We start from the raw sequence: 9,576 nt of genomic DNA, 5'->3' as shown, positions 1-9,576 counted from the left end.
CTAATATCTGAATCCCGAGTTCACGCCCATCAACCGCCCCTGATATCTCTCCATCACTTCCCCTAGCTTCACCATCACGCCCGCAGCTAACGTCCGCACTTGCTCGCGTGGATCGCTCGTGTCTTGCACGGCGGGCGTCCGGTCGAAGACCTCCCCGACCCAGTCGCGGAGCTCGACGACCTGCGTCGCAAACTCGGTGACCAGCCGCTCTTCGCCGGTCGTGCCGGAGGCGACGTTCAGGTCGACTACGGCCAGGAAGAGTGAGAGGAGGGCGGAGAGGATGCTTGGGTCTTCGGCGAGCGGACGGCCGTGGAGCGAGAGCAAGAATGACAGGGTTTCTCCCGTCAGGTTGGGCAGGTACGGTGTGTGGGGGCCCATGGTTGAGAGGACAAGGGTCAGTGTTTGGATGAACAGGCACAGGAGATGTGGCACGTAGAAGGGATTGTAAGAGGGAGCAGTGGATCTAGCAAGCAGAGGAAAGAAGTTAGTGTGCTCTCAGGTTCCAGGCTGGAGATGGGGGAGGGCTTACGAGCCGAACTGCATCATCATCATTTCGAAACGTCCCTTGAGGGGATAGAAGAATCCTTGTGCCAACACCTTGTACAGATCCTTGACAGTCGACTTCTGCCGCTGCGCTTCACGTTGCTGGCGCCTCTTTTCGACCTCCATGCGCGAAGAAAACGTGCGCACCTTGAGGGCGTTGGGTCCAGACAGTGAGTCTTCCGCATGAGCTGCAAGCGGCTCCAAAGAAGCTTGCGCCAGTGACCTGGTCAGGCCTGCGATGGGCGACTCTGTCGAGTAAAAGGCTTCTAGGCTACTTGGTAGCTTCTTCGATGGGAAAGAGGCATCTGGCAAGGCTGGAAGACGAAGAGTTTTGGCATCGGCTTCGCCGTTACCAGCTAGTTCGCGAGCACTTAGGCCGAGTGCTGTCAGTACAGTAGAGCGCTGCGGTTGAGAAAGGTCTCCGTCGAAGAATAGCGCTGCGAACCAGTGACCCATCTTCAGTGGCTGAGAGACGATCAACGCGATCATGCTTTGGAGCTGGTACTCGTGGAACTTGGGAAGCTTCCCCTGTTCCTGCAGGCTTACCACCATAAGAGCAAGCTCTTCGATATTCTCAGCAAGCTCGGTACCAAATCCAGTCTTGCGTCGTATCAGGGAAGGGGCGGTGGAGACGGCCAACTCGAAGCGTTCGACATTCTCGGTGTCCCGTAAGTAGGTGATAAGATCGCCGATGTATCTGAAAATTAAATTAGTTGTGTTGTGGTGAGGACTCGCTTTATGAGCTTACACAGGTGCTGTGGGCTTATTCCGCTGAACCAGTGTTGGATCTTCGTCGTCATCGGAGAAATCCTCATCGGGCTTCTCGTAAGGAACAAGATCATCATCCTCGGATTCTTCTTCGGAGTCCTCGATCTCTTCGATCGCAACAATCTTGGCCGTCCTCGTGTTGCCTTTCTTCGAGGTACCTACCCCCTTGATGGCAGGGACTCTCTGTGAAGGCGTTCGTTGTGTTGACGGTGTGGACCCCTTGAGAATTTTGATCGACTCGGGGGACCCTGCATTGTCCTGCAGATTGAGCAAACTCAAATACCACTTTGCCTCATCGCCTTCCATCTCTTCAAGGTCAAACTTCATGCCCTTGCCGGCTGGCTCGATCAGTTGCGATATCGCTGTACCAATGAGCATCCCAAGAAAGCGCGCTCGCCCAGAAGAAGCTGCCAGGCGATTTGATACTGTATTAAGGAATATCCCCGACCGACCCACACGCATCACCACCAGCGGGTCAGTTTGTTGAAGATATCCGCAAGTCAGAAGGATAACTTGGGTGTTTGCTGAGATATGTCAGTGAAAGGACTGGACTGAGGGTTTAGGGACACAGTACCCTCTTGACATCTGATTGGGGCATGTTGAATGTAGAGCTTGTCTCCGGACTGGTCAAGGCTCTTAGTAACCAAAGAGACCATCAAATCTCGAGAACATATGTCAGTCAGTACACAAGCTAGTGACATGTTTCCTTATCTCTCTCACCTGTCGTATGGGCAAAGCTTGACAGTAGTGCACGGCGTAGCTCGATAGTATGTATGGAGCCGCCCTGGCCTTTCGACAGCCAATCAATAATCTGTGCTTGTACTTGCGGCCTATCCTTCGTGACAAGGGAGCATAAGGCTGCAGCAGCGCTAAGCACTTCTTGCGAAACACTCTGTGTCTCACCAGGAATGATTGATGAAAAATGTTTCTTCTCAATGTCTCTGAATATGGCTTCTATGATCGCGAATTGCTCATTCGGTCGCAGATGGTCGAAAAGAGTATAATAGTGCTGGTAGTTCACTTCGTTTACAAGAAGTCCCAGATAGATCTCCCGCACCATATGGTCTAGACTCCACGTCAACACCGAAGATAATGTCAGAGCAGAGCATCTTACCAGTGTACCCAAGACTCAACGAGCGTCCGGTCAAAGTAGCCATGGCTTTCCAAGTCTCCTCATTATCGAGAGGCAACTTCGAAGCCATGTGACATATATTTGTGCCGAGCCAGGAGGCATACTTAGGCCCTTCTCCCACCCACGACAAAGAGCTGACCCCATCAAGGTCTTTAATCAGTGATATCGCCTCCGCGGCTGTCGAGAGGATCCTACTAGCAGCAACGTGGGAGAGCAATTCCCTCCATGCCGCTTGTTTTCGAGCTGAATTACGATAGAGACCTTCGATATCGGTATACAGACGGTACATCAGATCATTGGGCTCCAGCAGAGCACATGTCACTGACAGGATGCCTCTAGCCTGGAGCTGATAGCCCGATGCACTCGCTTCCTGAGCAGATGACCGACAGGCGGTGATGAGAGAGCGAAGCTGGGCCAACAAGCAACTAATACCTGCAACACTACTGAGGCATCTTAACAAGGCCGCACGTAGTTTGGAGCTCGATTTCGATCTTCGAGATTCCGCATGGACGGCATCCCAATGATCCGGAAGAGTAACGGTGACCAGGACATTGAGGATCTGCGCTGTTTCGGGACCTGGGACTCGGATGTCAAAGTCGTTCAGCGTCGCTATCTTACTTGACGGGTCAAGGACTGCCAGAGCGTGAGCGAGTTGGTCCTGGTCGGGCTTGGACTTCAAGAGCGCTAGTATATCCTGAGGTGACGAAACGTCCCGATCAAGTTCGGATACAATCCGCTTTTTGGTGGTGACCACAGGCGACGACGACTCGGCAGCCGCTGAGATGAGCGTCTCTCGATCCGGCGTGACCGTCTTCACAACTGTGAGAAGTCTGTCCATATCATGAGTGGATGAACCCGTCGGTTCGGTTCGTGGTGTAGACGAGCAAAATTACTTAAGGTGGAAGGAGTTTGTATGGGATGTCATGTCACGTGAGGCGGGTGTTTTGTATTCGGAATCCGGTCCCTCGAACGATCGAGGATTCAACTCCAACTTGCTTTGCCCCTCGTCACCAGCGAACTTCTTGTGGTCTCATCATCCGCTGCATTACACCCGCAGCTACGGAAGGTCGGAGATTTTGAAATATTGGCCGGCTATACCATTCAGTTTGCGTTCAATCCAGCGGTCGGAAAGAGACAGAACTGTTGTATCTCGGATGTACCGGTGAGATACACGCGCCCCAGAGACCTGGAGTATCAGCAACTCCGGTGGGAATTCACTAGCTTTTTCTTATAACACCATCCCACCAAAATGGTCGCCATAGACCAAAAGCTCCGATGGTACAGTTTTCTGGCCCGGCAAATTACGAGCACAGATGCTGAACCCGTCCAGGAAGCACTTGTATAATGTCTTGACGAGGTCGGGCCCATTCAGTGACGAGGACTGGGTTCCTGGACCAGAGACGATAAGCACTCTAGAATCATCCAAGATCTTGTAAGTATCAGTGATTGTCTCAACCGCGCTTTTCACTAATAACGAATAGAGTCATGTAAGCTCAAAAATAATCACCAGCAACTTGATAAGAGTTGACCGGGACCGTCCATAGAGGTGCTGGAGGCCTGGGATGTGAGATCCTGAAGAACCTGGCCTTATCAGGCTTCAAAGACATTCACGTCATCGACATGGGCAAGTTGCTCTTCATCCCCACGCCTGAGTTGACCATCAACTAATCAACCAGGACAGACACAATCGACATCTCCAACCTCAACCGTCAGTTCTTGTTCCGTCAATCTGATATCGGCAAACCCAAAGCGGAGGTTGCGGCTGCCTTTGTGGAGAAACGTGTCAAAGGCGTGAAGATCACCCCCTATGTCGGCAAGATCCAAGACAAAGGCGAAGACTACTACATGCAATTCAAGATCGTGGTTTGCGGCCTTGACAGCATCGAAGCCCGACGTTGGATCAACTCGACCCTGGTGGGCATGGTTGACTTCGAGAACCCGGAGAGCTTGAAGCCCCTCATCGATGGCGGAACCGAAGGTAACTGGCGTCCCTTGATTTCCCCCTAAAAACACACAATGGAGGCTCATTTCCAGGAAAACAGGGTTCAAGGGTCAAGCTCGTGTGATTCTGCCAACGCTCTCCTCCTGCATCGAGTGCCAGCTGGACATGCACGCGCCCCGACCGGCGGTGCCGCTCTGCACCATCGCCACCATCCCGCGCCAGCCCCAGCACTGCATCGAATGGGCCCACCAGATCGCCTGGCAGGAACAGCGCAAGGACGACACCTTCGACAGCGACGACCTGGAGCACATCGGCTGGATCTACAACGCGGCGCTGGAGCGGGCCCGCCAGTTCCAGATCCCCGGGGTCACCTTCCAGATGACCCAGGGCGTGGTGAAGAACATCATCCCGGCCATCGCCTCGACCAACGCCGTCATCGCCGCCGCCACCACCTCCGAGGCCCTGAAGATCGCCACCTCGTGCAACCCGTACTTGGAGAACTACATGATGTACGCCGGCGAGGAGGGCGTCTACACGTACACCTTCGAGGCGGAGAAAAAGCCCGACTGCCCCGTCTGCGGTAACCTCGCGCGCGCCATGACCGTGGACTCGAACATGACGCTGGAGGCCTTTATCGAGGCGCTGGGCGAGCGACCCGAGGCCCAGCTGAAGAAGCCCAGCATGCGCACGGAGGAGAAGACCCTCTACCAGCGGTTCCCGCCGCAGTTGGAGGAGCAGACCCGGCCCAATTTAAAGCTCAAGCTCAGCGATCTGATTGCCGATGGTCAGGAGATCGCAGTCAGTGACCCCGCCTATACCATCGACTTCCGGTACAGGCTAGATTTCAGCTAAGTAAGAGCCACACCATATGTTGCGGATACCGGAATATATATAGTGCAAATGCACAATAGTTTACGAAGAATACACGATTCTCCTACGATGAGCCATATCAAGCAATTAGTAGGAGTCAAATCTGCTTTTTCTATCTCAAAAGTTGTTTCCCTGTCCGGACTCCCGACAAGCTGTAAAGAAGGTTTGTGTGGACCAACTTTTTTCCGTAAAATGTACAAACGCAGAAATAAGAAAGCACAGGACAAAAAAACAAATAGGAATCCAACGCCTGGCCAATGCATTATATAGCTTCAAATCATTTTAGGTGCGGGGAGGAAGACCGAATTTAGCGCGCAAGGTCAACGAGGCCCCGCTTCCATCTCGCGCATTTCAGCTTCAGCACCTTCACGCTCTCCAAGAACAGCACGTCGCTGTCGAACTGGCCAACGCTCTCCACGTTGAAGATGAAGTGATCACGGAAGCGACCGAGCTTCACCTTGCCCTGGAACTCTTCGTGTCGGAGACACTCGCGGCTGACAGTGTCCTTGAAGGCATCGCGCACGACAGCCTTCATCTCGCCCTCGTGACCCTCGTAGCCGCTTCCCTTCTGCGACGCCTCCTCCCGGGTGACCTGCTCCAGGCCGATGACCCCGGCGGGGAAGCACTTGACGAACTTGTGCGCGTCCTCGCCGACGATGGGGCGCAGGATCTTGATGTCGGGCAGGAGACGGTAGGAGGCGGTCGCAACGGGGGAGAACTTGGCGTGGTCGGCGCCGATGCCCTTGACGACGTGCAGCTCCATGTCGATCTTCTGGCCGGGGCGCAGCTTGGCGATCAGGATGTCCGGGTTGACGGGCTGGATGGCGTCGTCGCCCACGAAGAACTGCTCCTGCCGACCGACCGGGTGGAAGGTGATGTCCCGGGCGTAGACGTGGGCGTGCTTGTAGAGCTTGCGGGGGTCGTCCTCGCCGGCGGCGGCGTGGGGGTTCTTCTCACACTTGACGTCCAGGCGCAGGACGATCGTGTTGAAGTCGCTCGGGGTGCTGCCGCCCTCCGGATCGTCCTCGGTGGGTTTCTTGAACCACCGCATCCAGTTGATGCCCTCCACGGAGCCCTTGAGGGGGATCAGACCCAGCCGCTGCGCGAGCACCTCGTCCTGGATGACGGAGGTGTTGTTGTGGACGAAGACGAATTCGATGGCGATGCTGGGCACCTCGGCCATGAGGATGCGGCGGAAGGCATTGGCGATCGAGGCATCGACGCCGACCAGCGAGAAGGAAGCTTCGAATTGCTCGTTCCGGTGGAACTCGACGCTGAAGTTCTATATTGTGCGAGAGTAAGGTACATTAGCGCATGCGCGCAAGAAACAGATTGGCAGTGAAGGAAGCTGGACTGAATTTGAGCTGGACGGACATACATCACGGAATTTTTGCAGATTCCATTCGTGCGACTCGCCAGGCCAGTGACCGGGGAAATCTGTCGAGGCGAAGTTAGAGACGGTTTCGGCATTGATATCGACAATCTGGGAGCGCAATTAGTATGAAAGGGTCGGAGAAGCTGTTAGAAGCAAGAGCGAAGGAGCCAGGCATACCCGTCTACGTTGGAGTTCCTCCTGCGAAGCGATAAGGGGTGCCATGATGGGCGAGAAAAGTGGGGGAATTGAAGAAGGTGACGGAGGGACAATAATTTGAAGCGGATTCTCAGAAAAGTTCTTTGACCGCAGCGGCAGTATTTTCTGCAGGGCCAAAGGCGGCGAAGAGCGGGACGGGGAGCAGAGCAGGGCTCTCTATTCTGCACCTAGCGGCAATGGCTGTCGGCCGCACTAGGGAGCCGAGTAATAGAGGGCCGAGCGGGAGACCAACCAGAGACGGCCTGATGACCAGAAAGCTCCTCTCACGTGACGATCCAAAATGTATCTCGATTGGAAAGCGCAACCTCCAGCAGGCGTCACTGAGCCCGCCTCAATTCCACATCCCAATTCCCGCATCTCCACCCCTCCTTCCAACACCTCCATTGTGTCTGGGCTGAGGGCTAATCCGCCTCTTCTCACCCTCGTCCTTTCTTCCCCGCTCTTCCGAATGGCTGCTCCCTTCGCTCGCCTGGCGGGCAATGCGCCCAAAAGGCTTTGCCTCCGCCCCTCTACCTTCTCCAGAAACAGTGCTCTCCCCAGATGCCGCTCGATCACGACGACTCTGCCTCGCCGGCAGGCCGAGCCGACCAGCTACCAGGCGACCAAGCTCATTCCGACGGACCCGACCTTTGCCTCCTTCGCCAACAAGGAAGGTGCCTCCGCAGACGATTACGCCGCCGACATGGAGTCCACGGACACAGGGGCTAATCGCAAGATCCGCCATTACACCGTCAACTTCGGTCCCCAGCACCCGGCTGCTCACGGTGTGCTTCGGTTGATTCTGGAGCTCAATGGTGAAGAGATCGTCCGCGCAGATCCCCACGTTGGATTGCTCCACCGTGGTACCGAGAAGTTGATAGAGTACAAGTCCTACATGCAGGCCCTGCCGTACTTCGACCGATTGGATTACGTCTCCATGATGACCAACGAGCAGTGCTTCTCCCTGGCTGTTGAGAAGCTGCTGAATGTTGAGATCCCCGAAAGAGCCAAGTGGATCCGTACCCTGTTTGGCGAAATCACCCGTATCCTGAACCACCTCATGTCCGTCCTTTCACACGCCATGGATGTTGGTGCTTTGACGCCTTTCTTGTGGGGTTTCGAGGAACGTGAGAAGCTCATGGTAGGCCGCGCTGTCCGCGTCAATTGAGCTCCATTGAGCTAATCTGTGGTTGTTTGTCCTAGGAATTCTACGAGCGAGTTTCGGGTGCCCGTCTTCACGCTGCCTACGTCCGCCCTGGTGGTGTGTCCCAGGACATCCCTATCGGTCTTCTCGACGATATCTACCAGTGGGCTACCCAGTTCGGTGACCGCATTGACGAAACCGAGGAGCTGTTGACGGACAACCGTATCTGGAAGGCCAGAACCCAGGGTGTCGGTGTCGTCAGCGCCGCCGAGGCTCTGAACATGAGTTTCACCGGTGTCATGCTGCGCGGATCCGGTGTCCCTTGGGATATTCGCAAGTCTCAGCCCTATGATGCCTATGACCAGGTCGAGTTCGACGTGCCCGTTGGTGTCAACGGTGACTGCTACGACCGTTACCTGTGCCGTATGGAGGAATTCCGCCAGTCCCTCCGCATTATCCACCAGTGCTTGAACAAGATGCCCGCTGGTCCCGTCCGTGTCGAGGACTACAAGATCTCCCCTCCTCCTCGTGCCGCCATGAAGGAGAACATGGAGGCTCTGATCCACCACTTCCTGCTGTTCACCAAGGGTTACTCTGTGCCCCCCGGAGAGACCTACTCCGCCATTGAGGCTCCCAAGGGCGAGATGGGTGTGTTCCTGGTCAGTGACGGTAGCGAGAGACCTTACCGCTGCAAGATCCGTGCTCCCGGATTTGCTCACTTGGGTGGTTTCGACCAAGTATCTCGTGGTCACTTGTTGGCCGATGCTGTCGCTATTATTGGTACGTTCTGCCCGTTTTTCACTCTCACAAAAAGGAAAACAAAAAGGAAACAATCAGCTAACCGTGTTCTTCAGGTACTATGGATCTTGTGTTCGGTGAAGTCGATCGGTAGAAGTTGGATGAAGCGTGGCTGAGTATTTCCAAGACCTGTAAAACAGCTTCAAGACACGTGATCCTGATATGTGGCACCCAATTATTTTCTTTTGCTATTTAGAAGCGAATACAAATGACCAAGAGAGAACAAAAGATTAATTGTCTATATCACTTGTGCGTGTATGGGAAGTGTGTGGGAGCAGGGAGCTGTGGTGATATATCAGTTGTACCAATTGGTTTTCATGGCGTTGACTCTGTTTGTTCTGATTTCCTATGTTTTCTGTCTCGTGCTGCACTGTGACCATGTCTCGAGTTTCCTTTTATATCTTCAAATCACCCTGTGTATAGTGACACCAAAAATTTTGACCACTTTTGACACTGGAACCATGGTAGTGAGTAGCAGGGGCTGTGATTGATGGTAGAGTATTAGGTACCTAGTATCATGAGGTGAGATGATCTAAATTGGTCAAGAGGGAAGAGAAGTTGACCTGATCATGTACTGTAAGTTACTGCATGTGGTAACTGCTGTACTGTCCCGAGTCCCGTCCTATACGGCCGCCAGCACAATCACGTGGGGATACCAAGATCAGGTGACGGGGGCCTCGGGCAGATCTCCAGCTGATCGACGGGCGGAGCTACTCTTTCCATTCCATACTTACTTCTGGGGGAGCCGCCCGAGACCAGACGCTCTCTTTCTTTGCTTCATACAATTTATCTTGCATAAACCTTTCTGC

General features: G+C 54.3%; 4 protein-coding genes across 4 annotated transcripts; 2 read left to right on the top strand and 2 right to left on the bottom strand.

Moving 5' to 3' along the window:
- On the bottom strand, nucleotides 1-3,281 carry ASPACDRAFT_34542 (telomere length regulation TEL2 family protein; the record flags this gene model as incomplete). The annotated part of the gene is made up of 6 exons (XM_020200050.1): nucleotides 1-463; nucleotides 530-1,240; nucleotides 1,292-1,835; nucleotides 1,886-1,972; nucleotides 2,032-2,376; nucleotides 2,426-3,281. 6 exons carry the CDS (start codon nucleotides 3,279-3,281, stop codon nucleotides 1-3), a joined length of 3,006 nt encoding a protein of 1,001 aa, XP_020052881.1.
- Nucleotides 3,282-3,391: 110 nt separating this feature from the next.
- Nucleotides 3,392-5,326, top strand: ASPACDRAFT_81224 (NEDD8-activating protein UBA3). Its single transcript, XM_020205827.1, has 6 exons — nucleotides 3,392-3,721; nucleotides 3,774-3,875; nucleotides 3,925-3,930; nucleotides 3,988-4,067; nucleotides 4,125-4,421; nucleotides 4,486-5,326. Exons 1-6 carry the CDS (start codon nucleotides 3,693-3,695, stop codon nucleotides 5,235-5,237), a joined length of 1,266 nt encoding a protein of 421 aa, XP_020052880.1. The 5' UTR covers nucleotides 3,392-3,692; the 3' UTR covers nucleotides 5,238-5,326.
- A 236-nt stretch (nucleotides 5,327-5,562) lies between these two features.
- ASPACDRAFT_34570 (DNA-directed RNA polymerase core subunit RPC40) lies at nucleotides 5,563-6,852 on the bottom strand (the record flags this gene model as incomplete). Its single annotated transcript, XM_020200053.1, has 3 exons — nucleotides 5,563-6,537; nucleotides 6,634-6,738; nucleotides 6,808-6,852. 3 exons carry the CDS (start codon nucleotides 6,850-6,852, stop codon nucleotides 5,563-5,565), a joined length of 1,125 nt encoding a protein of 374 aa, XP_020052879.1.
- A 36-nt stretch (nucleotides 6,853-6,888) lies between these two features.
- ASPACDRAFT_125190 (NADH-quinone oxidoreductase subunit D) lies at nucleotides 6,889-9,222 on the top strand. Its single transcript, XM_020196801.1, has 3 exons — nucleotides 6,889-7,966; nucleotides 8,029-8,749; nucleotides 8,824-9,222. Exons 1-3 carry the CDS (start codon nucleotides 7,127-7,129, stop codon nucleotides 8,859-8,861), a joined length of 1,599 nt encoding a protein of 532 aa, XP_020052878.1. The 5' UTR covers nucleotides 6,889-7,126; the 3' UTR covers nucleotides 8,862-9,222.
- The last annotated feature ends 354 nt before the right edge of the window (nucleotides 9,223-9,576 follow it).

The sequence above is a fragment of the Aspergillus aculeatus genome, assembly GCF_001890905.1.
Source record: "Aspergillus aculeatus ATCC 16872 unplaced genomic scaffold ASPACscaffold_16, whole genome shotgun sequence".
Taxonomy (NCBI): domain Eukaryota; kingdom Fungi; phylum Ascomycota; class Eurotiomycetes; order Eurotiales; family Aspergillaceae; genus Aspergillus; species Aspergillus aculeatus.
This window is presented reverse-complemented; position numbering and strand designations above follow the sequence as displayed.

Bases quoted from the DNA above. Each gene is read 5' to 3' on its own strand.
- ASPACDRAFT_81224 (XM_020205827.1), top strand. From the start codon at position 3,693: ATGGTCGCCATAGACCAAAAGCTCCGATG. The intron at 3,722-3,773 runs GTACAGTTTTCT...GAACCCGTCCAG, and splicing joins ATAGACCAAAAGCTCCGATG to GAAGCACTTGTATAATGTCT. The intron at 4,068-4,124 runs GCAAGTTGCTCT...CAACCAGGACAG, and splicing joins CATTCACGTCATCGACATGG to ACACAATCGACATCTCCAAC.
- ASPACDRAFT_125190 (XM_020196801.1), top strand. From the start codon at position 7,127: ATGTATCTCGATTGGAAAGCGCAACCTCCAGCAGGCGTCACTGAGCCC. The intron at 7,967-8,028 runs GTAGGCCGCGCT...TGTTTGTCCTAG, and splicing joins AGGAACGTGAGAAGCTCATG to GAATTCTACGAGCGAGTTTC. The intron at 8,750-8,823 runs GTACGTTCTGCC...CGTGTTCTTCAG, and splicing joins CGATGCTGTCGCTATTATTG to GTACTATGGATCTTGTGTTC.